General features: G+C 44.9%; 1 protein-coding gene and 1 long non-coding RNA gene across 2 annotated transcripts; both read right to left on the bottom strand.

The window, feature by feature from the left end:
* Positions 1-5,138: 5,138 nt before the first annotated feature.
* LOC108801308 (heme-binding protein 2-like) lies at positions 5,139-10,628 on the bottom strand. Its single transcript, XM_018573245.1, has 4 exons — positions 10,426-10,628; positions 9,235-9,364; positions 7,288-7,459; positions 5,139-5,402 (listed from the first exon to the last, which is right to left on the bottom strand). The coding sequence occupies exons 1-4, from the start codon at positions 10,579-10,581 to the stop codon at positions 5,228-5,230; spliced, it is 633 nt and encodes a 210-aa protein (XP_018428747.1). The 5' UTR covers positions 10,582-10,628; the 3' UTR covers positions 5,139-5,227.
* A 12,518-nt stretch (positions 10,629-23,146) lies between these two features.
* On the bottom strand, positions 23,147-24,767 carry LOC108801047. Its single transcript, XR_001942134.1, has 2 exons — positions 24,685-24,767; positions 23,147-24,601 (listed from the first exon to the last, which is right to left on the bottom strand). It is a non-coding gene; the product is annotated as an uncharacterized LOC108801047 (long non-coding RNA).
* Between the last annotated feature and the right edge of the window lie 2,470 nt (positions 24,768-27,237).

Below are 27,237 nucleotides of genomic sequence, written 5' to 3'. Positions count from 1 at the left end.
GGGAAGCCAACTCCATGTTTGGCCGGCACGATGCTGATTGACCGGGAAACCGGCTTCCCAGCCAATCAGCATGGAGCTGCCTTCCGGGCAAGCAGGAAGCCAGTCAGGGAATAATGCCTGACTGGCCGGGAAGCCCGCTCCGCTGCCAATCAGCATGGAACCGGCTTCCTGGCCAATCAGGAATTGGGTCATTACTTGCCGCCCAGCTTCCTGATTGCCTGGGAAGCCGGGTCCATGTTCCCCAACGGTACTGCCGGTCAGAGGAAATCTTCCTCTCACCGGAAGTTCAGGGATCGGGGAAGGTATAGGAGCATTTGGGCGAGTATGAGTACCCGCTCAAATACTCAGTATTGGCACCGATACCAGTATCGGTGCATCCCCAGTATGTACATATTGTTTATATTACCACCAGGTACATATAAACTAGAGCAGTGTATCTTAACCTTTTTTCAGTCACTGCACCCCTTAAAAGTTGGCAAAATCCTGAGGCACCCCAGTCTAAAATGTCATAGAAACAAAATCACAAAACATTTCAGCTCCCCACTTCACATCGTCAAGAGCCTACTTTACATCAGAACCTCCCATAAGTCAGGAGCCCCACTTTCACATAAGAGCCTCCCTTAAGTCAGGAGCCCCACTTTCACCTCAGAACTCTCCCTTAAGTCAGGAGCCCCACTTTCACCTCAGAACTCTCCCTTAAGTCAGGAGCCCCACTTTCACCTCAGAACCCTCCCTTAAGTCAGGAGCCCCACTTTCAATTAGAAGCCCCACCTTTTCACTAGGCACCCCTTCACATCAGGACCCCTGCCTCTCACATGAGAATCCCCCTTTACATCAGGAGCTCCCCTTTACATTAGGCACCCCCTTCACATGAGGAGCCCACCTTCACATCAGAGCCCCCCCCCCCTTTCACATCAGAACTGCTACCTTACATAAGGAGCGCTGCATTCAATTAGAAGTCCCCCTTTACATTAGGCACCCCCTTCACATTAGGAGCACCCTCCTTTCACATCAGGTCCCCCCATCTCACACTATGAGCTCATCTTCACATCAAGAGCCCCCACCTTTCACAGCAGAAGCTCCTCCTTACATCAAGACCTCCCCATTAGGCACCCCTTCACATTGGGAGTGCCTCCTTTTACATCATAGTCGCCCCTCACACTGGAAGTCCCTTTCACATCAGAAGCCCCCCTTCACATCAGGAGCCAACCCTAACATCAGAACGTCCACCTTACATCAGGAGCCCTACATTCAATTAGAAGCCCCCCTTTACATCAGGAGCACCCTTCTTTGACATCAGAACCCCCCCTCCCCCCTTTCACACAAGGAGCTCCCCATCACATCAGAAGCTCCCACTTCATATGAGCAGGGCCGGCCTTAGGCCTTAGCAGGAGGAGCTGTCATATCGGATGGCCAGCGCCCAGCGGTGAGGGGGAGAGAAGCCGCCCCCAGGACGAGCTGTGTCGGCCGCACGGCGCCCTTGTTGCCATGGCGCCCTGTGCGGCCGTACTGCTCGCACACCCCTAAGGCCGGCCCTGCATATGAGTTCGCCCTCCCTTACACATCAGTGGTTCCCCCATTCACACCAGAGCAGGCCTGGACGGAGGTGAACGTCCATCCCTTTCTGAATGGATCTCACCCTCCCTTGTACTGTACAATGGAAAAGCATGATGCTGTGCAAAAATTTCAAGATGCCCCTGACGAAGTCAGAAGACACCCCAGGGATCCCCCTGGCTGAGAAAGGCTGATACTGTATAGCACATGAGTATCACGCATTCTCAATTTCAGCCACTAGATGTCGCTTTGGACTTTTCACGTCAATTTGATCTAATTTTCCTTAGGGAATCATCTCCAACATTGTGCTCCAGTATTTCTTGTTTTCACTTGGCCTCAGCACAATATATTGAACAAAATGAATCTTCTAGATCTGTTACATTTTATCTTAGGAAAACAGCCATGTCCTGTCCCAAACAGCAGCTTTGTCAAAAGCGTCTGGATGTGTCTGTCCATTCAGGCTTTATAGACTAGTATCGGGTTGTCCTGAGCATCTACATTCTCAGGGGAAGGTTGTATACAAGTTAATAAAGGGCTCATGGAACAGGTATTATTTGCCTAAGTCCTGGTGTCTGTGCAGTTCCTGGCTGTATATTTAAATTGTTTAACACATATTAGCCTCTGCTGCATCCTCTCGCCTAGTGACTTATTACAAAGTCCGTTCACTGGGGGGTAGTGATGGGCCAAACACACCCGAGTTCGAAGTTAGAAAACATTTCGAACTTCGAACTCAATGCAAGTCTATTGGACCAGAACTCTGAAAATGTCCCCATTTTGAAGGGTTATAGGCCATAAAAAGGTGTATGGGGATTCGGGTACTGCCCTGGGGGACATGAATCAATATGAAAAACACTTTTTTTTTTTAATGGATATTGCAAATTGAAATAACCAATAGGTATCTAGGTCTGCATTCCTATGCCTTAACCTGCCTGTAAAATGGCGGATCTGTAGGATGTATAGAACCTGCTGCAGCAAAAATTAACTTTATAAAAGAAAAAACAAAAGTGTGCAGTTCCTCCTCCCAAACAATACCAGACCCTTTAGGTCTAGTCGGAATGTTAGGAGGGACCCAATTTAAATTAAAAAAAAGCATGGGGTTCCCCACAAAAGTCATACCAGACCCTTGAGATCTGGTAGGAATTTTAGGAGGGACCCCACCCTCAAAAATGGGGAAAAAAAGACGTGGGGTTCCCCCTAACATTCCTAATCAGACCCTTGATCCGAGCCCAGGCATAGCCCGGCAGGAAAGGGGGGAGGGATAAACCAAGTGGCCACATACCAGGTCACATGCCCTCGGCAGTGGGAGGGTACTTTTCCAGGGTCGCCCTGGAAAAGCACTTTGTCCCCGTGCCGATGGGGACAAGGGCCTCTTCCCCATAAGCCCTGGGGTGTTGGTTGTGGGGGTGCAGGCAGGGGGGTCTTATTCACATCGGGGTACCCCTTTAATAAAGGGACACCCAGATGTGCCCCCCCCCTTGTGAATAAGTAAGGGGTACTTGTACTGCTCCCCAGTCACTAAAGGGTTAAAATAAATTGTAAATGAAAAGACCAGACTTTTGAAAAAATCCTTTATTTGAAAAACCCCAAAACAAAGGATTTTTGACTAGTCGTTTAATAAAAATAAAAAAAACACCAAAAAAAATGGATCCACCGACTTAATCCAGGGTCAATCACGATGTCCAGCGTTGTCCACAACGACGACAACTCTGCAAAATACAAAATAAAACAAGAAAAAATAAATAGAAATAATAAAGAAAAAAAACCTGATGCCTGCCAACCCGTCTGCTTGTGACAAACTCCTTCCGCAGAATGACATTCTGACAGATGCTGGCAAAATATAAACAATTGGGCGGAGCTAGCGGTGACATCACAGCTAGCTCCGCCCAACTGTTTACATTTGTCTGGCACCTGATAGGACTTAGCTGTGAGCCATGATTGGGCAAATTCATCATTACTTTACCCAATCAAGAAATCTTACAGTGCACTGGGCCATGATTGGGCAAAGCCTTGAACCTGACCTGTGATTAGGTGCATTGCTTTACCCAATCAGGGCTTCACAAGGCACTGTGTGGTTCGCCGAACACACGAACTACCGATGTTTGAACATGGAGACCATTCTACTGGGGGGAGAGGAGATTTAAGAAATGCTTCCTCCTGCTTGCAGCAGGAGTGATAACATCATCTCAGCCTAGGCAAAGTCACTTGTTTGTAGCATCAGGACTGCTTTTTAATGATTAAAAGGTTAGAGATTTTTTTTTTTTTAATGATACTATTACTATGTATTGAGACAAGTCAGGCATGTAATGAATCAGGCTTGGAAAGTTATTGAGACACAAAATCTGTACATCGGAATTGTATATGAGACCAAAATGTATTATCATGTATGCGAGACTAAATTATTACCTTTCCCATTGTACCCATTCGAAAACAGGCTGAATATAGAAGAATGTTTCACTGCAGTGGTAGAGAGCACAGAAGTGTGCATTGGTATGGTGGTGGCAAATGCAGAGCCATGTGTCGGTGTATCAGCAGCGAGCACAGAGGTGGCCATTGGTCCGATGAGAAAATGGGGGTCTGTCGGAGGGTTGCATGAAGATGCAGTGGTGGGGAGGTTTCACATATTGTGTAGGCACAGTGGTGATGGGGGATGCAAGTTCTGTGGTAAGTGGTGCCTCCACAAGGAGCTGTCATTCCAGATGCAGTCCTCCCTACCAGCAACAGAACTTGGGTGGGGTTTGGTGGTCTGAGATGCAAGGCTGGATTTTACAATATGTGTGTTAGCCACAGCAGAAGCCAGGAAGTATGGAGGTGGTGTGAGCTGATGGGACCAGAAATGGGAAGGTCATGCCTCATTACAGACTCACATGGTGCAGGGAACTCTCTGCATGTGCCTCCCGCTGGGTATGGCTGTTTGTGGATGACCCTGGTGTACTTTTAAACGTCAATGCTACCAGGCATGCACAGAAGCATCATATTATTACCTTCCTGCCGCTTCGGTGCATGTGCCACACCAAAGACTGTACATTACCCCCAGAGTGGACCCAGTATTCAGTGACAGTGCTGTTAATCTTCTCTAGACTGCAGCAATCTTTGCAGATACTGGCAATCGTACACACACACACACACACACACTTTAAATGCTAATGCAACAATCATTAAAATTTGTTACAATTGCAAATGTGAATGCGTTGCAGTCATGATAATGTGTGCCCTCATCAACCCAGATCAATCTGATACCAAAACTTAAAACCATTTTTCTTCCCCTGCATGCATCGCAATGTGGCATTGAAAGGGGAATAAAGCTCTCCTAAAGTAAAACACTAACACTCAATTTGAGCTTTATCATTCTGCTATCTTACATAAAAGTTGCGCTAATGTGATCTCATGTTGATCAGATGACGGTTTATATTTTGGATTAGATTTTTTGGGGTGAGCAAACTACACAAAGGGGCAAAACTACAGGAAATTGCATTTTTACTATACTGTTTAACCCCCCCCCCTTCCCCTCCAAAAAAAAAAAAAACCCATGACATTTTTAACAAACTGATATTTTATTTACAAAGTCTGTTAGTTACAAAAAATACATCAACTTCTTTTATCAGCTACAAGTTACAAAAAGTATATGCACAAAGGACTATTTTGGATGAATAGATCTTAAGTGCTGCATTCTTCTTTACTTTGCAATGAACCACACTTCATTGTGGCGGTCGAAGAATGTAAAAGGATCATTGTAGCCACAGCGCAGATAGAATGAGTCATAAAACTCATAGCCAAGGGATCGCAGCTCTTCTGCCAAGACTACAGCTTCCTTGGAATAAGTAGGATCTAAGGCATAGCCTCCAAAACTCCTGAAAATAAGAGAAAACTGTTACAATGGGACAAGGACATTTCCTTTTTTTAAATTATTATTTAGAGCATCCCTGTTGCAAAAAAAAAAAAATGTTCACCTTTAATGGTGCAAGCATCAGCAAACACTGTTCACAAGTTTTCATCCCTCAAAGTCCACTAGGAAGCCAACACCTAGTTGATTTCCTGTTTTCCCACAATTATCACTGGTTTCTCGCTCTGACTGTGACACAAGAGCAGAGAGAAACCCGTTAAGTGCTGTGTAGGAACCCAGTAGATTGACATGTCCAGACGTGTTGGTTCCCAGTGGACTTTGAAGGACAAGAAGTTGTAAATGAAGTGGACCATGAATGGAGTGGTGTTCAGCAGGACATTTGCAGAGGTGAGCATTTACTGCTTTATTTTACAGGCAACAAAAGGTTTTAATTAGGGATGCTCCGACATCGGCTCAATGCCAATTGGCTGGGAAGACGGTTTCCCCACACAAACTATCGGTGCATCCCTAGTTTTAAAAATGACAGAACCATACTGAACTCTTAGCGGGTGCCGCGCTATCCCAGTGAGTATAGTGCAGCCCCACTTCCCATGCTGCTCTTCTCTGCTGGGAACAAAAGGTCATGCTCTAGCCTGTGGCCAGCTGGAATTGAGGGGAGCTTGTTACCAGGGCAACCCAATGCTGAGCCCAGTCTCAGGATCGTGCCTTAGTTCAGGGGTTAAATATCGGAGCCAGGGTTCTCTATAGTCCCTTTGCCCGGTTAGTCTGCCTGCCTGGTGGTCCTCAGCTGTGGCCAGGTCACACAGGACCCCCAGGCCCTCCTTGTGCAGGATCCTGCTCATCTGCTGAAGAGGCTCTACTTACCATTCCATGCAGACCCCTCTCCAGCTGCAGAGTGACCGGACACCCTAAGCGCAAGTTATAATCCTATCCTTAACCTTATTGCCGTTTACCATTTGCTGTGCCCAGATTGCTGCCCTGTGACCCCGGACTCTATCCTTGTTGTATCCTATTGCAGTTTGCCCCCTTAAGAACCGCTTGGCCAAGAGTCTTAAAAACCCACTCTCAATATTTATGTGTTCTGTTCCCCCCACTCCTGTCCCAGAGCTGAACAAAATCAGGGTCCAGAGCTACTCCTAATGCCACTATTGCCGGAACTGGAGCAGAGAGCAGCATGAAGGACAAGCGGTGTGCTGGAAGCTGCTCGGCGACCAACAGGCCAGATCACAGAGAAGCAGAATGCTGATGATTGTCACTATAACAGTGACAATCTGCAGGATACTAACAGCAATCTTTTCCAGGAACTCTTGTAGTAATAATCTGCTGGGCACTCTTGAAGTGATCCTGCGCCACCTTCCATTGGCTGTGCTGGGCCATCCTAAAATAGAAATAGGCCTCTGTACTTACCAGTGGCTGGCTCCGCCCCTGAATTGTGCTTCCATGTTTGACTCCTCCCCAGATTACCACAAAGCAGGGCCTGCTGGGGAGGGGGTGGTGGTCATGTGACTGGGCTGTTCAGTCCAAAATGCCAACCAGAGAGCAACACAGCCCACCTGAGAGCCTGCTTATCCCACCTGAAGACATCAGGGTGCCAACACACAACACAGAGTATGTAGCTTCATATTATTTTGCATTGCTGCATAATGTATTGCTGTAGTCCTCTATAGCCGGCTCCTTACTTCCTTCCCTGGCTGCCTCTCCTCCATTGCGGCACTAGAGTGTTCGGGTTTCACTTGAGGAAAAGGTGGCAACCCTAGTCCCAGACCAGCCCTGAGTGGAAGCCTAAAGTATGTCTTTTATTTCACATTTCCAGGGCAGTGTCCACAGCTCAGGGAGTATAAAGCCATCAACACAGAATACCATCCTTGTGCCTTGTAAAGGATTTCACTTGCCTAACATAAGCAGACATCGCAGGAGCGTTTTCCAGATAAACATCTGGGTCAGTTGGTTGTGGGGGATCCTCCACGTCATGTGGCACAAAGAAAGCCATTGTAGAATTGCCGGCTGGTGGCTTGGTCAGTGGCACGTACATCGCCACAGGCACAGTCATGTTAATCTTCATCTCTATAAAAACAATGTGGTCAGAATAAATTTATATTTAAATATATAATGGGTTCAAAATTGTTCTATAGGATTCTATTCTGGATCTGCTTGCCATACATATGAATGTAGTTAAAAGGAGAACTATGAGGTGAGTGCTTTTCACTCACCTCATAGTTCTAGCCGACCTGTGACAATGAGACTGTCACAGGTCGGCTCAGTAGATCGGGAGGTGAGCGAACACATACCGGCGCTCGCTCACTTCTCGATCCTGTCACGGCTCTCTGCCGTGACAGGGGAGGGGCTGGATTCCCCTCTCCCCGCTCTGATCCGCCAGCGCTGGCGGAACGGACGGGGGAGGGTGCTGGTACAGCTGGCTCTGCCTCTAGATAGGCAGAGCCAACTGTCAGTCACGCATCTGGGCGGATCCCGGCACAATTGTCGGGATCCGCTTCAGCTGCGGCGTCTCAGTATACCGCGAGCTACAGCTCACAGTATACTGAGCCTAGGATGATGGGAGGATGCTAGTTTGTGTCCTCCCGTTACCCTAAGGAGAACTATGGGGAAAAGTCTTAACCCCATAATTCTCCTTTAAATCTAAATTCCAGGCAGATACAGACACCAATTAAATTTAGTTCGATATTCAGTAATCGATCATTAAATTTCTATTTGTAAAAGCAACCACCTACATTTGACTTGGTATTGGACTTTGACTTGCAGTCTACTGTACAGTAGAGCTGAGAGGAAAGAAGCAGCACAAAGAGCCAATCTGGTGAGTTCTAGTGCAAGAGCATAGCCAAGAAAAACCTTTTCACTGCCAAAGTAACTCTTGACTCTTTGAACTGGGTGTAACCAGTGTGTTAAAACATTGCACCGTGAGTTGACCTTATGTACACCTTGATTGGGAATGTTCCACTCCTTCACAAAACTAGAGCACAACCACCCCTGTTAGAAATGCAGAGTGGGGCATCCCCATGGCAGTTTTACTTTGTTGTGAAGTACCCTACATGTAATGATATCATGAAATGTTCATATCTTGTTCCCTGTAGTTCTTTCCATACATGAAGACACTACCCCAGACTATGATTGGCACCATCTGCCTTTCCACCATTCAGTCCAAGTCTAGCCCATCTTATGCATCCTCTCCCAATGGAACACATTTTGTGGCTCCTTTCTCTCCTCCACCATCCCTCCCCTCCCCTCCCCCCCAGCAACTCAATATTTACTCTGACTATTCTTTCCTCTGTCCACAATCAGCTCTCACATTACTTACCAGGCCAGTCATTATCTTCCTCTATGCCTTTTGCCGCTCCCACCCTACATCCCCACCCAATAGTTCATATCAGATTTCGCTCTGCCTTCTCAATTTCCTATGCAGTATCAGACCTCATCGTCTCTTCTCAATTTCCCTTATTATGTCCCTTTCGGCCAGCTCTTCAAACTCGTTCTTCCACACTGTTCTTTCCCTCACCCGCCTATCCTCTCCACCCTCTGCTATAATCAACTTTCACTGCGCCTTTCTTTATTACCGCCGGTCCACAACCAGTTGCCATTCTGCCTCCTTTATACCCCCCCTATTCAAGTCTATGTCCAGCAGCCATTCGGTTTCATCATTCTTCCTTCATGCTCCAGGATATGTTCCCCTCTACCCCTCAGTTCTAAAGCCAATTTAAACAGTCCTCTCGCATGATGGGCACACTTGACCAAATAATGCTCATGCCTTTATGGTATGAATGGATATGGTTTAAAAGAGTTCTGTTCTAAAATGTAATAAGAACAAAGTAAATATAGTATTATACCTTCAGCATTTGACCCAGTGATATACTTGAACAAGCGTCTGAAGCTTTTCATCATCCCCAGGCCGAAGAAATCTCTTTCTAGTGGAGTTTTTACCCAGCGAGTGGCTTCATAAGCACGATGTTCAAATTTCTGAAATGAAAGGAGGAAAGCTACTTGAATGCCTTCGTAGTCACAGTTTCATTCAGCACATACTGAATAGCATTTGTGCTCTCTAATATACAGTCTACTCACTGATTCGCAGGCTGTAGAATTCTTAAAAAGCCATTAACTTATTAGTGTACTACCACTGTTTTTATTAGAGGTGATACATGGCAACTATCTTCAGCCATAACACTCTGCACTATACAAGGTCAGTTATACCGCCTATCTTAAATTAGTTATTACATATTTAATATAGCAATCATTACATTTTGGGACTTTTAAATCTTGGGGAGAATATTACTCTTCCTTTTAAACCTTTAAAACAAATCTGTGCTTTGCCCATGCAGGGCAAAGAAACACATTGGCCTGATGCCCAGTCCCCAGCAGCATATGATCACATTTACTTGGCTCCCCCACCCCACAGCTGCTGGGAGAGTAGAAAATATCCAGTACATAGAGGCATGAAGGGGCATGCTACTTACTCCCCTTCCTCTTGCCTGACTGCACTGGTGACCGACCTAGCCCTGGGGAGACTGTCTTTTTTGAGCAAAGAAAAGGCTTAACACTTTTTTTTCCCCTTTTGGAATTACATGAAGAACAGATTGATGCTATTTATTTTTTGCAGTGGCAGTGCTACATAATGGTTGCGCTTTACTGTTCCATGCCGTTATGAAAGTATACAAGTTGAGATGTCTTATCTCAACAGTAGAGAGAGAAAAAAGAAGCACGAAGATCAGGACGCAGCGAGAAGGGTAATGAACAGAGTGTACATGTATAGACACAGGGCAGGAGGGGGAAAGGGAGCACGGAGATCAGGACGCAGCGAGAAGGGTAATGAACAGAGTGTACATGTATAGACACAGGGCAGGAGGGGGAAAGGGAGCACGGAGATGGGGGGGGGGCGGGGGTAATGAACAGAGTGTACACAGGGCAGAAGGAGGAAAGAGAGCAAAATACAACAATGAAAAAAGGCAGGAAATGAAGAACATATATAGTATGCATAGGAATTTATGCAATGTCAGCTATTTTGCAGAACTTTTCGCACTTACATCATATTTTTTCACCACTTCGTATTTGGGGCAGTCTGCCTGGCCACAAAATTTAGGTTTCTGGTACCCATCCGAGACGCCAGGTTCTTGTTTAGTTGCTTGTGCAGTCCCAAGCACAAGAAGCAGCGTGAGCATCATCTGATCCTTGATCTCCATGTCTGTCCTCTAGATACACAGCTGTCTGAACATGCTGGGCTGCATTTATAGGGGGTGGGAGGGGGTGTGTCAGGGATGACCCTCTGTAGAATTGGGCTCAGATGTAACTTGCGTAACCGGCCAAACAAAGAATTAAGTAACATGTTGACAAGGCATTCACGTCTGCTACACTCCAGGAAAGAGTGTGCTGTTTCATAACTTGGATTTGGTTATTCGAACAGTGATAGATTCTCCCCATTTAGTTATACATTAAAAGCAAGGTATTATGATTTGTGCTCACATTTATTTTAATATTTTCTTTTAATGTTTACATGTTTAAAATCTGATTTTTTTTTGTATGTTTTATCTACTTTGCATTAAACACATTTTTTTTACAATTTATATTTAAAGTGACTGTGTCTTCACTTACAAGAAAGTTTTAGGGCCCGTTCACACTGGGTCCGTGCATTAATCGTAAAGTTCCGTGCAATGCACCTACCGTGCGTTAACAATGTGGGAGGTGCATTGCGTTGCCATTCATTTGAACGGCACCCCAAATGCACCTCTTGCCCGCAATGCAATTGATCATGCTGCAATGTCTGGTACTGCAATACCCTACGTTGCAATGTGATTAAAAAAAAGTAGTGCATAAGTCGTGTGAACGGGCCCTTAAAAATGGTGCATGGGAGCTGAAGGGTTTTAATATTCATCTGCCCCACTGCACGCTCTGTCGATCCTTGTTGTTTTGAAGAGATATGGCAGGCTGAAGGATCTTCTGCATCCGACACACTTCTGGGTGTATCAGATGGCTGGTTTCCCACTGAGCGACAGGACTCCTTCTTCCTCTGGACCCCATATCATCACTGTGTCCTATAGCGGGGAATCAGGCATCCCCTTCTGTTCATCCAAGGCTGACAGATACATAAGATTCTTTAGCCAGTTGTATCTCTCAGCAGGAATTGGTGGGTGGGCACCAGAAGAGGTAAGTATTGAAAGCCTTCTTTTCTAGGCACCATCCTTTAGATTTCCTTGATGTGGCAGCCGGGTTGGTTTAAACTGTACTCCAGGCAGATATGAAAGGCACAAATTAATGCAGTTTTCTAATCATTATTGCATCCTTAAAGTGACACTAAACTCAGGCGTTAAAGCATGAAAATGCATTCAAGTACCTTAAAGGAGAACTCCAGGATTTTGTTTATTAACCTTTGCAGTGGGGGCTACACCCTCACTGCAAGGGTTAGGTACTCGTTTGTGTCTAGGTGCTAAAATAACAAAGATATACTCACCCGCTCTGAGCTGGCCAGCTGTCACGGTCAGGGGAGTATCTGCCTCGGGCGGCGTTTGCCTCGGGCGGCAGATTCCAGGGGGGCGCCCTCCAAAACATTTAGGCAGACGGGCTGCACAAAAACCGGCAGCCTGGCTGCCTAATGTGAACAGGGAAGAAGCGGCAGGCGGGAGAGCAGGAGGAGACGGGGACGGAGCGGCAGGGGGCGGAGAGAGGAGATGGGGCGGAGATGGAAGAGGCGGGGTGAAGATGGAGGAGGCGGGAGGGCCGAAGACTGCAACGGAGGAGGAGATGGAGCAGGCGGGAGGCAACCCGAGGCTCCAGCCGGGCGGTCGAAGCAACGATGATTGGGTGCCGAGGCAGCGGAGGAGGCTTGTTTTCCCGTGCTAAGTAGGAGGACAATTGTGCTGGCAGTGCCCAGCATAGATTCTGCACAGCCCCCCTGAGATCCGGCAGACTGCAGGGTCTCAGGGGGTCTCTGCAGAATCTGTGGGGGGCTTTGCAGGATCTGTGGGTGAGCTTTACAGGATCCGTGATCTGTGGTGGGCTCTTCCCACCATAGACCTCGCAGAGCTCACCATAGCTCCTGCACAGCCCCCCTAAGACCCTGCAGAGCCCACCACAGATCTTGCTTAGCCCCCCTGAGACCACAGCTTTCCTGCTTCGCTAATAGCGGAACATGTCAATAGCTGGATAGAGCGTGTGCACTGTATCCTGCGACTGACAGGTTATACAGGAAGGGCTGGGGGAAATTTAGTGGGGGGCGCCCGAGTTTTGCCTTGCCTAGGGCAGCCCCAAACCAGAATACACCACTGGTCACGGTGCTCCCTCCTGCCTGTCTCCCCCTCCCTGCAGCATTGAAATGTTCCTCACATCTTACACTATGTATAGATCTTTTAGATTGTAAACTCTCACAGGCAGGGCCATCTTTATCATCTTGTCTTGAACTGTAATGTCTTCCTCACATTATAAAGCGCTGCGCAAACTGCTGTTGGCACTATATAAATCCTGTGTAATAATAACATACACAGGGACCATGGGGAACAAAAGTAGCCCCCCTCCAGAAGGAAGGACAGTGTCAGCACCAATTCAGAGATTATTTGAGTGAGTGACAGCTGAGTGATACACAAATAGGATCCATTTTTGTTTAAAAGGACCGCCACGCCCCCTCCTGCCCCACAAAAAAGTTAGCCAGCCGCAATGCGAGGCAGTGCGTTCTGGCCAGAATCGGCCGGAACTCACTGCATCTGGTGTGAACAAGGCATTAAGGTCCCCACACACCTTGAGATAATCGTGGGAAATCCAGCGATCGTACGATTATCGTAAGGTGTGTGGAAGCCGTGCGACCTCTACTACTGTAAGGTCGCACGACTTTTAACTTACGGACATGTTCGAAAACCCGCCGAGCATCGCACGATGTTCGGCGGGTTTGTGGCATGTTCGTACAATTAAAGCCGTACGGGCCGGTGTGCGCAAGCGCACACTGCCCGTTCGGCATTGCAGTCATCGGAAGCCCGCCCATCAGGGGGCGTGGCTTGCGATCATCGCAAGTACTATCTGCCTATGCAAGATAGGCAGATCGTACGTTTTTTTAAGTAGCTTACAACCATCGCAAGACAAAAGTCTTGCGATGGTGTAAGGTGTGTGCCCAGCCTTACAGTCAGCTGTATAGTCTTTACGGCAGAGCTTTGAGAGGTGGAGGGAGAGGCAGAGAAAGAAAGCCAATGCAATGAGAATGCTGATATGAGTGTAGAGCAAAGGGAAAGAGAAAGATGTTCATGAGTGCTTCTCCATTCACTGTCCAGTTACAGAGTGGGAGAGGAGACCTGTTAGGGAAAGTAACACTGCATCAGAAAAAGATCAGGTCTCCTCGCCTGGTAGACAGGGCTGCGATGTGAGGCAGAGCTATATAAATCTTAGGACTGGATGGACAGACATATAAATCCTTTGGCATGTAAAATAGCTCTCATATAAATATTTTAGGCCTGTTTGTTTGTTTGGCTTCAAAGAGATAGGCAATTGAAAGCATTCAGTAAGTTAATACTGCAACAGTGTCAGAAAGTTCATTCAACTAGCTCAGCATTATAAGAGTGACAGCACAAGAAGAAGTGACAGTCAGCAAAAGAAGATGATACATACTCACCTTTATAGCCATTGCTGTATTGAAACTTCTGTCTTGCAGGCAGGCCCAGATTCCCCACAAGGCCACCGAGGCGGCAGGGGGCGCAGAGAGGCGGCAGCGTTTGTGGAATCCCCTGACGGGCGCTAAATCATAATACTTTAAAAAAATAAACAATAATAAGATAACACATTCTAAAAAATAAAAATGCAAACGATAAGATAAAAACAAATTTAAAAAGGTAAAATAAAAATAAACAAGTGATAATACATGTAAAAAAAATAAAGAAACAATAAAAAAAATAAAACTAACCCTGCCGCCCCTGCCATCCGGTTGCCATTCCCCATTGATGTGTCTGTGTGGGGGGGAGTGGCGCATTGCGGAACCTGGCCTTGGGGCAGCAGGGAGAGTAAATCCGGCCCTGCTTGCAGGGCTCTGGGCTTCACTGCTATTCAACACTTCCAGTGCTGTCACATATTGCCTCTCTATTGCCTCTGTGTTCCTCCTGCTGACCCCTATGTCACTACTGAGTCCTGGTAGTGGGGTAGTGTGTGTTAGCCCTGTGTAAGATTCAAGTCAGGCTGAGGTGCCCTTTCTTGTCCCCTGTGACAGCGCTGGGTGTGTGAATTGCCGATCACCAAACTCCAGTACTGTCACATGGGAGGAAGTCACATTCTTCTATCCACTCAATGATACTGCGTATTGCTGGCCAGATTGCATGGTGGGGGCCTGAAGGGACTGTGAGTATGTACTGCTGCCATTGAAGTAAATTTGTTTCTTGGCCTTCGTCTTCTTCCCCCCTTTGTTAAGCAATATGTACAGTCTGTTCGATGCCAGAGATTGGACTTTTAGCACTGGCCTGATGTATATGGTCTCCTTGAGTGCCATAACTGCTTCAAGGAAAAAAGTGAATGGTCTGACAGTTACTGTGACCAGGGCTAGTGAACCTGCAGGGCATCCCAGGTGCATGTGTAGGGACCATCAGGTATCCAAGGGCCTGTTTTTTTCAATGCAGTTTCCATGTCAGGTTACTTCTGATCTTGAAGTCAGCACCACCTTCATCCAACAACGGGAACAGTAAAGAGCAGGGCACCAGAGCAGGAAAGAGCATATTCCTCTGGGAACTACAGTTTCCTCCCACACTCCAAAGACATGCTGGAAGGTTAATTGGCTCCTCTCCAAATTGTCCCTGTATGTATGCATGTAAGATAGGGACCTTAGATTGTAAGCTCCTTGAGGGTAGGGACTGATGTGAATGTGCACTACTTAAATTGTCGGCGCTTTATAAATACCTGTAATAAAGAAATAAATTAGGTTTATTGCATGCCTCCCACAATGCGGCTCTACCTCCCAGCTGCTATGTCACTAGTTTGTCTCCACAGAGCTGCGGGGACACCCCCAGTGATGTAGCAACTGGGGAAGGAAGCACAAGCATCTGACACATCCTGAAGTACTGGATGCTAAAGGATCTAGCTGCACCTCTAGTTCTGAAATATGGATTGAAAGATTGAAGTCAACTGAGGTGCTAATGGTAAGTATTATAACTGTATTTTACAAAGCATTATTTTGTTACATTTTAAAAATCTAATGATAGTGTCTCTTTAAACATTAGATTATCAGAAAAGTGGTAAGATATTTAGAAAGAGTATTTTCTACTTAATGAAGGGGCCCACCAAAGGGTGTGCATTTCATTCCCCAGAATTCCCTTCTGTTCTCCTTTTAATGGCAGTCAACACAGTTACACAATGAGTTTTTGTGAACTTCCCAGGACAGAAAAGAAGCAAAACTTTCCTTCAAGCTTGTCTGTGATTCTGCTGACATGCTCAAACACAACAAGCAAGAATGTCAGCTCTTCTGTGTATTTTACAAAGCAATGGTCAGCACAAACGTGCTTGACATCTCTAGTTTTCTACTTTGCATAAAATTCTTTTACTGCATTAACATACAGGTGAAACTCGAAAAATTAGAATATCGTGCAAAAGTTCATTTATTTCACTAATGCAACTTAGCCGTCTACCAGGAGATTTTGGAGCACTTCATGCTTTCTTCCGCAGACGAGCCTCTATGGGGATGCTGACTTCATTTTCCAGCAGGACTTGGCACCTGCCCACACTGTCAAAAATTTTCTGAGATTGTGGATCTGGGTTTTCATGAGCTGTAAGCCATAGTCATCACAATTATGACAAATCACGGCTTGAACTATCTTGCTTTGCATGTCATGAGTCTGTCTCATATATTAGTTTCACCTTTTAAGTTGCATTAGTGAAATAAATGAACTTTTGCACGATATTCTAATTTTTCGAGTTTCACCTGTATAAGGAGAATCATATTTTTTCTTCAGTTCCTTAAAATAAAAGGGTGAATACGCTATTTCAGTGGGATTCAGTCTCCTCTTGCATTTAATTGCAGTAATTGTAAGCGCTATCTATAAATGTTTTCAACTTACTCTCAAGTTTCAATTTGAAAAGAAGTGGTGAAAACATTGAAAAGACATTGAAAGGGCGAGTACTGCATTTGCCATGTTTTTAGTGTAAACCTTTTTTTTTTTTAAAAAGATGCTTTTTATTGAGATTTTTCAAGTGTCATAGACACAATAGTTATAATGACAAACAACCTTCAGACAGACATCAACCGGGTCAACATAACCCAGGCAATTATACAATATTTACACATCTTCATTGATCATAAGATTACAAGGTTACACAACCATTTTGTTGCAAGGTTCAAGGTTCAATATATGGTATTTACCCTCCAACACAGGTAGTATACAACGTGGGGAATCGAACACAGCCACATGCAGTCAATATGGTATGAAATACTTCCAGGGGTTCAGAGGTCTAGAATTGGGGTTGTGAGGCTAAAGGATGAGAGTGCATTTAGTACTTCACCTTACTTCTAAAGTTGTGTTAGATGAGGACAGCCATGGGTCCCAGATGCGGCCAAAACATGTCAGGTTGCCCCTCTGCTCGTACGTGAGTTTATAGATGGGCAATGCCTGATCAACCAGTCTTTTCCACTCGCTCAGGGAGGTAGCCGTCGGGCTACCACAGACCAGGAGAATGGTCTTCCTGGCATAAAATAAAAGGAGGCGGAGGAGTGTCTGAGTTTTTGAGGCCAATGGCAGCTCCCTAAATAGACCCAGGAGGCAGAACGCAGGGTTGCAAATATTGGGGAAGTCGAGGCTAGTTTCCATGAAGGAAGTGACCTCCGACCAAAAGGCTCTTATGATGGGGCATGACCAGAAACAGTGTAGGAAGTCAGCTTCTCGCCCGCATCGCTTAAAAGAACGCGAGGTCGGGCAAAGGCCGAGTCTATGTAGAAGAGTGGGAGTGTAGTAGACCTGATAGAAGAATTTCATTTGGATAAATTTGTACTCAGAGGCTATCACAGATGACATGTAACTGCTTTCAAAGTCTCCCCAATCATCCTCCACTAGACCCGGGAGAATTGATCGCCACCTATGTTTGCGGCCGTCAAACCTACCGCCTCTGAAGGACATGAGTTCCACATAGTAACTAGAGATCAATTTTGACGAATCACCCCTTCGCAGTAGCCCCTCCAGGGCCGACTGGGCTGGTGTAAAAGCGGTCGACCCAAATCGCATGTAGGAGCTGAAAGTAGGCCAATAAATCAGACTGGGAAAGCTTCAGCTCCTCCCTGAGCTGTGGAAAATCGAGCATCACCCCATTTTGAAACAAGTGAGACAGAGATTTAATGCCTTTTGAGGACCAGAAGGCGGTTGATGGTAGGCGCTGCAGCTCTGGGAGGGCGGGATTACCCCATAAGGGGGAGTAGGGAGAATGGGACAATTGGGATAGTGATAAGCGATTGATAACATAATTAGAATCTGGACAGAAATCATGACTGCCCCTTGTTGCTTTTGGTTGCAATTGACCCCCCTATAGACAACATTTTGAAGGTATTCAAAGGAGGTTAGTATGGCTGCATCAGTTGCTGTACAGGCGTTCCCAATCTGGGGGACCAGCCAGTCATGGACCACCACTAGTTGGGATGCCAGGTAGTACATGTGAAAGTTAGGAAAGGCCAGGCCCGCCATTGAGCGAGGGAGCTACAGCACCTCCAAGGCCACCCTAGGGGTGCGACCCCCCCACAGAAACACAATGCAAATAGAGTCAATTTTACGGAAATAACTTTTTGGGACATAGCAAGGGGCATTCGCTAGGATATACAGTAACTTGGGGAGGAAGTTCATCTTAATGATATTGACTCTGCCCATAAGGTCCAGTGGTAAGTCCATTCACTGTTTAGTCTTCAAATGAAGAGAGTCAATAGTCGGGGTCAGATTATTAGCAATATAGAAGGAAAGGGGCAACTGAACCCTAACACCCAGATACTTAAATTCATTCACAGCCCGTAGCGTGGACATAGGGTGAATATTCGCCACTGTAGCATCATCGAGGGGGAAAAAAAACTGCTTGTCCCAGTTAACCTTGAATCCAGAGAAAGTTCCAAATATGTCCAGTAGCTGGAGGAGATGACATAGGGAGCCATTCTGATCAGACAGATAAATTAGCGTATCATCAGCATATAAAGAGATTCGTTCCTCCAGGTCACGTATCCTCAAGCCATGTATAAAGGCAGACTCCCGTATCCTAATCGCCAGAGGCTCAATTGCCAAGGCAAAGAGGATAGGGGAGAGGGGACAACCCTGCCTTGTACCCCGAAAGATACTAAACGGGTCAGACACTTCTCTGTTGATGCGCAATCTGGCCATTGGGGTGTTATACAGAATCTCTATCCAGTGGATCATGTGGGAGCCATAACCCATAAGCTTTCAGTAGTCTTAGTAGATATGGCCACTCAACACTGTCAAAGGATTTTTGGGTATCAAGTGAAATCAATGCTCTACCTTCAGTCGTGGGGTGAGAGTATTGGAGGTTGGTGAAAAGTCTACGGATGTTCATCCTGGTGGAGCGGCCCGGCATAAATCCCGCCTGATCGCTGCCAATAAGGGACAGAACGTGTTTATTAATGTGTATTGCTAGAATTTTGGATAGGATTTTAGCGTCAACGTTAATTAAAGAAATGGTCCGGTATGAATCACATCTAGTCGGGTCCTTACCCGGTTTTAGAATCAGGACTATAAGAGCTTCTCTCATGGATGGTGGGAGTATACCCAGACTAAATGCCTCATTATAAGTGGCCAGTAAATGTGGTCCCATTTCTTCCATATAGGAGGCGTACCATTCTACAGGGAACCCGTCAAGCCCTGGGGTCTTCCAATTGGGGAACTGGGCAACCGCCAACTCAATCTCATTTGTAGTGAGCGGCTGGTCCAGTTCCTCTATAGCTTGAGGGGATAGGCAGGGGAGGGAGATCTGAGACAGATAGTCCCCCAACTCTGGATGAGTATAAATCTCTATAGAAGGACAGGAATGCTTCCATAATGTCCTGGGTTTCAGTGACCACGGACCCTGAGGAGGAAACAATGCGTGGAATAGAGGTAGGGTTGAAGTCAGGTTTAGTAAAGTATGCCAACAATCTACCCGCCTTGCTCCCAAACTCAAATATTTTTTGCTAAGTGTGTAGCATTTTCTTTTTATTTTGTTCCAGCAGGAACAATTCATATTTACGTTTTTTCTCCATCCAATCACTGTAAGTTGATGGAGTAGGGTCTAGGACGTAGGTGGCCTCAGCCTCTCCCATATCACACTCTAATGCTAGAGCTACCTCTCCCTTAAGTTTACGGACTGCCCCTGTAGCGGCCATGAACGCTCCTCTAAGCATGGGTTTATGGGCTTCCTATTTAAGGGAAGAGGAAGTCACAGGGGCATTGTCACTCCAGTAGTAGCCAATAGCCTGCGAGCAAGCACTCTCCACAGAGGGATCAGTCAGCAAATGGGAGTTCATTCTCCACACTCTGGAAGAGAAGGAATGCCCCCAACTGAGCTCCACTAACAAGGGAGCATGATCCGAGATCCCCCTAGGGAGAAAGCGCACACCCAAGAGCCATGGCAGAATTGTAGGGGTCACAAATGCCAAGTCAATCCTGGAAAGCGTCCTATGTGTAGCAGAATGGCATGAGTAGGCCTTAGTGTCCGGCCACTTCCATCGCCACACATCAAGAATCCCAATTCCCTGGATCTAGTCTGTGAAACTAGTATTGAGTCGCCCCCCGCCTCCCATGCAGTCCAGTAGGGGATTAGGGGCCATGTTAAAGTCACCCATGATCATTAAGGGAGCAGTAGGCATGGTCAAGGCAGCATTAGTGACAGTGTGGAGAATGTCCACCATTGGGGGGGGAGGGAGATAAACAGAGGCCAACGTCAGGGGAGTCCCATCTATGGTCATGTGAATGATAACAAATCTACCAAAGGGGTCAGTTTTAACCTGAAGAACATCAGCATTAAGCGATTTAGCCAGTAGAATAGACACCCCACGTGAATATGACGAGTATACAGCATTGAAGGATTTGGCGACCCAGTGTTTTTTCAGTGCCAGTACTTTAGACCCCAGCAGGTGGGTCTCTTGCAGACATACTACATGTGGCTTAAGTTTAAAGAGGAAATCGAATACTAGGGAGCGTTTGAGGCTGGAGTTCAAGGCCCGAACGTTCCACGATATAAATGTATACAGCATCAGAGGACAGGCAAAGTGCCAAGGTAACTAGAAGGTGAACCTGCAAATTTAAGTAGTGAAACCTCGCGAACCAGTGTAAACTGCAAAGAGGGATAGCATACAAACATCAGGATGTTTATCTTAACTGGCTCAATGGCATGTGTATGACCCGGGCCAGATTTACCATTAGGCCTATATAGGCAGCAGAAGCAAAGAGGCAGCTTTTTCCTAGACATTTTTTCCATCACCAGTAGAAATACAGTAATCTTATATAAGTTTATTATGTATTGTCACAATATTCTCAGGCAAGCTAGGTTCTGTAACAAAAGAAAAAGTTCTGTAAAATAGAAAAGATTGCTGGCAATTGGTGTTTCTCCAAAAAAGTCTTCACGCATCAATACTCTAAGCAGCCGCAATCGTGTTTCTGCGTTAAACGGCCTTAGTCATGGGCTTTGATTAAGGCCATTGCAGGCAGAAACGCGTTAGCGGTCACTTAATTTATTGATGCATGAAGAATAAAGTAACTTTTGGAGAATTATTGAGTGCTGGCAATCTTTTTTATTTTATAGGGTCTACCTCTGGAAAGGGGGTCATTCGAGCACCGAGTGTGGGATATGAGGCATTAATCAGGGGTTAGCTATGATGTTTGGCAGTTTGGAAAGAAAATGTTTTGTGCCAAAGGGAGATCTATCACTTTAGGTGCCAATAGCTGTGTGCCTACAGGGTCCTGTTATGGCTATCCAGCCCTGTGTATGACTGTGGTAGGACACTCAATATGCTGATACTAAGCAAATGGCATTAAGGTAACCCTTAGATCAATTTCCACATGTGGGGAAAAGAGCTTTGGCATAGTGGAGGCAGCCTTGTCAGCTGGGTTATGTTATATGCCAGTTATGGTTCTAGCATGACCAGTTGTAATCCATCTGTGCTCTGTGTTCTCTGTGATTTGTGGATAGCATCAATACCAAAAATGTCCAAATATTTAGAGCTCTCATGTTTAAGGCGGCAGATTTGAGACCAGAAAACTAAGTGAATTTATTGGCTGTTTTACTTGTTCCACTGAGCAGTGTGGCCTGTAATAGGATTAACATGTGAAAGAATACAGCGAGTTCTCCTCATTACTTTACCTGGCCAAACTAGTATAATTAAAACTGAAGTCAAGGCAAAAATTCCAATACATACATGGGAGCTGTCTTACCTAACAAGGATTTGTATTTCTATCCATCTAGTCCCGAGATTTACACAGCTCTGTCTCACAGCACACTCAGCGTAGTGAGTTTTCTCTGCTGAAGTTAAGCACCACAGTCTGGTCACCTCCCTGCCCCCAGTCTTTGATTGGACATCTCTTTCCTCTTGTCAGCATTTTTCTCATTAGCACATGTGAATTCAGGTACACTTGAAAGGCCTACCCCCCTCTCCCAGTCTAAGTGCAGCGGTATAGGGGCTTAGAAGAAGCTCACATCAAGCCAAATTGATGGTTTACTGCTATTTGCATTTAAAACACATTTCATGTTTTTTTTACATTTTATAAATACATAACTACCTTTGTTTTTGTAATACAGTATCTGCCTGGAGTTCAGCCTAAACCTGTCCTAAAAGGGGGGTTTGTAGGTTCCCCTTGGTGACCTCCTTCTGACAATGGCAACTGCTTAGCTGTCATGCTGATGCTCTGGCTTCATTAGTTTTAGTCACTGATCCCCCCTTTACAAGAATGCAGAGATAAGGCTCTCACTATGTATTTATTTGCTAAATGTCGATTCCAGGTCTGTGACTCATAAATATTAAAGTCAAGGAGTGCCAGGCTACTAGCATTAGAAGGAGCCTAGCAATAGCAGCCCTCATGGTAGGTGTACTTTAAATGTAGCAACCAAGTTATGCGGTTTGTGAGTATAACATTAATATTAGACCTCGAAAAATAAAAAATTGTAGAATATAAAATGTGAAAGTATTGCTAATTGCAGCCAATTAGATCCCTGCCTTTATTTTATACCCAACACCGAGGCTCTGGGTTTTCTCTTTGATACGGAAGGCTTTTTATATCAGTACCATGTTATGATGGATCTCTACCCCTTTTTTTTTGGTTTTAGCATTTCATTAGAGTTATCTTTTTATTTTTCTAATTATTAGAATGCCAATTTGGATATTCTTCTAGTGTCTACACCAGAGACATTTTCTATGTCACCATTGAGGGGAATCTCCCTACAAAGCAAAGACAGCAGTGTAAACCCTTCCAAACTCTACCAAAACAACTGTCTGCATTGCAGTCTGATTCTCTATTGGGGGAACTTCCTCCCAATTCCAGTTACATCATGAGGATATGAGATGAGAGGGAGCTCTCCCCACCTGAGATATAGACAACAGTGCAAACCTTGCAATGGTGGCTGTCAATGCCTAAAATTGTGTCCCTGTAACAATGTGAAAATAGTGAGGTTTCTCTAGTTAATAAAGGTAGAGGCAGGCAACATATTTGTCTGCTCTCAATTTACTCACCTGCATCTAATAAAACTAAAACTGCAGATGGACCAACTCCATAAAGGCTCAATGACCAGTGTTACATCAACACTTCAGTGCTGTACTTATAAAAACTTCTATTCAATCGTCTGTGAGAGTAGATAGTAGTTTTATTAAAGGAATAAGACCCACAAACACGAAGGTGGAGTTATAACGTGCAAACCTTTAGTTAGAAATACAGTACTTTGGAATAACACACACACAAATGCTAAAGCGACGGCATCTTTGCAAAGACAAACACATGATTTACAAAGTTTCACGCCAAGCTTGCTCGATGTTCCCTTCACCAGGTTGTGCGGAGAGCAAGGATATGACGGCCACATTCCTACAGATGGTCCACCGCAGTGTTGGAAAGTGTTTGCTCTGTGTCACTATTTTGCAGCTACTAGATTGCTTTTATTACAGTATTTAAAACTTTATAAGACACTCTAAATGAGCCTTTCCTAATGGCTTATGTCAAGGCAACACATACTCTATGCACCATTCTTTCCTTAGAGGGTACTTTATTCCTTACCATTTAAGGTCACATATCTACTCTGCATGGGGAAAATGCCCTTTGTGAATAAGCCTTGTATGACCAAAATGTCCCCATTGTCACTTATGCTTTTTCTGACACGCAGGCTTATTCAATAAAGTAGTGCAAAGAGTAGCGATGATGGGCAACAGTGCAGTAATCACTAGCAACATATCAGAAATGACGTATAATGGGACTAAAGCAGACTGCAATGTGATTGGATTCATGGGTCACTGCATTCTGCACAATGCCTCGACTCTCTACATTCCCTCACTGATAAAAGCCTAAAGATGTTCATAAGCTAAAAACTGAATAAAATAAAACTATTAGTGCTATTTGACTAAAACATTATGATACAGCTGTACTACATGGAGTCAATGTGAAATGCAGAAGAACCATCTCACGTGTGTTTCCTATTTGTTCATACAGGACAAAAAAAAGAAACAAGTTATAAAACAGTGTACAGAATGAGCACAATTACTGGCTATGGTTAATTATTATTCAGTGGACTGCAAGTGGTTCAATCCTGTATGACCTAACATGAATATGGGTTGTGTTCTCTATGAAAGAAACTGCAGAGACTGCCCTTGCTTCCTTAGTTAACATATTATGGAAGCACTGCCTATGACTTCAGTAGATGACCTCAGTACTGTCTTGCCACTGGCCTAGTTACATAGCCAGGCCCAGAATGTAGATCAAACCCAAATATTGTGAGCAGCACAACTGCAGAGAGTCAGTGTTGAATAATGCAATCAGGATGTTTTCCCAATAGCAAGGCTAAGCTCTGATGGGAAAAGCAATCACAACTGGTGAACAAACACTAATCCTGAGCCAACCAAACTACCAGCGGAGAACAGTGAGCACATGCACCTCCATATATCTATTCCCTGGGTATGTTGGGTGGAGGAATCTTCACAGCGGATGGTTCCACCCCCCAGATTTCAGTGGCATATTCACTTATTGTTCTATCACTGGAGAACTTGCCAGAGCAAGCAATGTTCTTGATGACTTTCTTGGTCCATTCCCTGAGATTCTGCAAAGGAGATATCAACATGTTAAGAGAAGGAAATATTCAATACAGATACACAGCGGGGTAACTAAATGCTGCTGACTTACCATGTATAATTGGTCCACTTTCGCTTGGCTTTTCATGTAAGCTTCATAATCTGCAAACACCTTGAACCTAAAAAAGTAGAATGCATAAATAGGTATTTACAGAAATAAGGTGCTGAATGGGAGGAGATCACAGCTGAATCCCAAGGGAAGAGATGGACAAGGCTGGACCTTAAACCACAAATTGATGAATTCTTAATTTTGCTAGCAGGGTGTAGATCATTTTTAGTTCACTGCATGTGTACTATATTGTATGTATGTACTAAATATGCAATTTTCTCTGTACAGTTTCATTACCCTATGTATAGCTCTCTGGCACCGTTTATATCTTTTTTTCGTTCAAAAAGGTTTTTATTAAATGTTATAAATTTTTAGACACATAGACAAGTATGTTTGCACACACTTCAAGTGTCAGTCTCAGAATACAACACATGTATTATGCATAATAAAATAAAATTATAATGATAACATTAGTACAGAAAAAGTTCAAAGAAACCTTAAGGTCTCAATATCAGTAAAATCAAACTTCGAGTCAAGGTCACAGAAAAATAGCCTGAGTTATCTGGTTCTTAGGGAGGGGTACATCGTAGGAGGAAGAATGAGAGGAGTAGCAAATAAGGGGAAGGAGAGATGGGGAGAGAGAGATGGAATGGAAAGGCAAAATTAGGAAAAGCAAAGTATAAGAGTGAAGGAGTGGAGATAGCTGGTCACCAGCTCCGGCAATAGGTCCTCATATAGTCAAGGAATTAGCACTGGCACCGTTTATATCTTTAATTCAGTAAAGATAACTATGTAACACCCTAGAAGTATAAATGCTTATATTTCCTTGGAAATCTGTAGACAAATATTCCACAATCCATCACATGGAGGCTGATGTATAACTCTTACGGCCAGCGTATAGCTGGTTGCATGCAGTACGACTGGAACTACAGCCACTAGATGGTGGTGAGGAGCATATCAATTTCCTACACGTCTGTAGGTGCCCATACACTGCTCGATTCTCGTACGAGAATCGGGCGAAATCCCGCGATCGTACGAGAATCGAGCAGTGTGAACGAAGACGTGCGACCGTTTCTACTGTACGGTCGCACGTCTTTTGTTGAACCAACATGCTCGAAAACCCGCCGAGAATCGTACGATTGTCGTGAAATCGAATACTAGGGAGCGTTTGAGGCTGGAGTTCAAGGCCCGAACGTTCCACGATATAAATGTATACAGCATCAGAGGACAGGCAAAGTGCCAAGGTAACTAGAAGGTGAACCTGCAAATTTAAGTAGTGAAACCTCGCGAACCAGTGTAAACTGCAAAGAGGGATAGCATACAAACATCAGGATGTTTATCTTAACTGGCTCAATGGCATGTGTATGACCCGGGCCAGATTTACCATTAGGCCTATATAGGCAGCAGAAGCAAAGAGGCAGCTTTTTCCTAGACATTTTTTCCATCACCAGTAGAAATACAGTAATCTTATATAAGTTTATTATGTATTGTCACAATATTCTCAGGCAAGCTAGGTTCTGTAACAAAAGAAAAAGTTCTGTAAAATAGAAAAGATTGCTGGCAATTGGTGTTTCTCCAAAAAAGTCTTCACGCATCAATACTCTAAGCAGCCGCAATCGTGTTTCTGCGTTAAACGGCCTTAGTCATGGGCTTTGATTAAGGCCATTGCAGGCAGAAACGCGTTAGCGGTCACTTAATTTATTGATGCATGAAGAATAAAGTAACTTTTGGAGAATTATTGAGTGCTGGCAATCTTTTTTATTTTATAGGGTCTACCTCTGGAAAGGGGGTCATTCGAGCACCGAGTGTGGGATATGAGGCATTAATCAGGGGTTAGCTATGATGTTTGGCAGTTTGGAAAGAAAATGTTTTGTGCCAAAGGGAGATCTATCACTTTAGGTGCCAATAGCTGTGTGCCTACAGGGTCCTGTTATGGCTATCCAGCCCTGTGTATGACTGTGGTAGGACACTCAATATGCTGATACTAAGCAAATGGCATTAAGGTAACCCTTAGATCAATTTCCACATGTGGGGAAAAGAGCTTTGGCATAGTGGAGGCAGCCTTGTCAGCTGGGTTATGTTATATGCCAGTTATGGTTCTAGCATGACCAGTTGTAATCCATCTGTGCTCTGTGTTCTCTGTGATTTGTGGATAGCATCAATACCAAAAATGTCCAAATATTTAGAGCTCTCATGTTTAAGGCGGCAGATTTGAGACCAGAAAACTAAGTGAATTTATTGGCTGTTTTACTTGTTCCACTGAGCAGTGTGGCCTGTAATAGGATTAACATGTGAAAGAATACAGCGAGTTCTCCTCATTACTTTACCTGGCCAAACTAGTATAATTAAAACTGAAGTCAAGGCAAAAATTCCAATACATACATGGGAGCTGTCTTACCTAACAAGGATTTGTATTTCTATCCATCTAGTCCCGAGATTTACACAGCTCTGTCTCACAGCACACTCAGCGTAGTGAGTTTTCTCTGCTGAAGTTAAGCACCACAGTCTGGTCACCTCCCTGCCCCCAGTCTTTGATTGGACATCTCTTTCCTCTTG

Source organism: Nanorana parkeri, unplaced genomic scaffold, assembly GCF_000935625.1.
Source record: "Nanorana parkeri isolate BGI_ZX_2015 unplaced genomic scaffold, ASM93562v1 scaffold46, whole genome shotgun sequence".
Classification (NCBI taxonomy): Eukaryota; Metazoa; Chordata; class Amphibia; order Anura; family Dicroglossidae; genus Nanorana; species Nanorana parkeri.
Note: the sequence above shows the minus strand (reverse complement) of the source record. Positions and strands in the feature narration are given on the sequence as shown.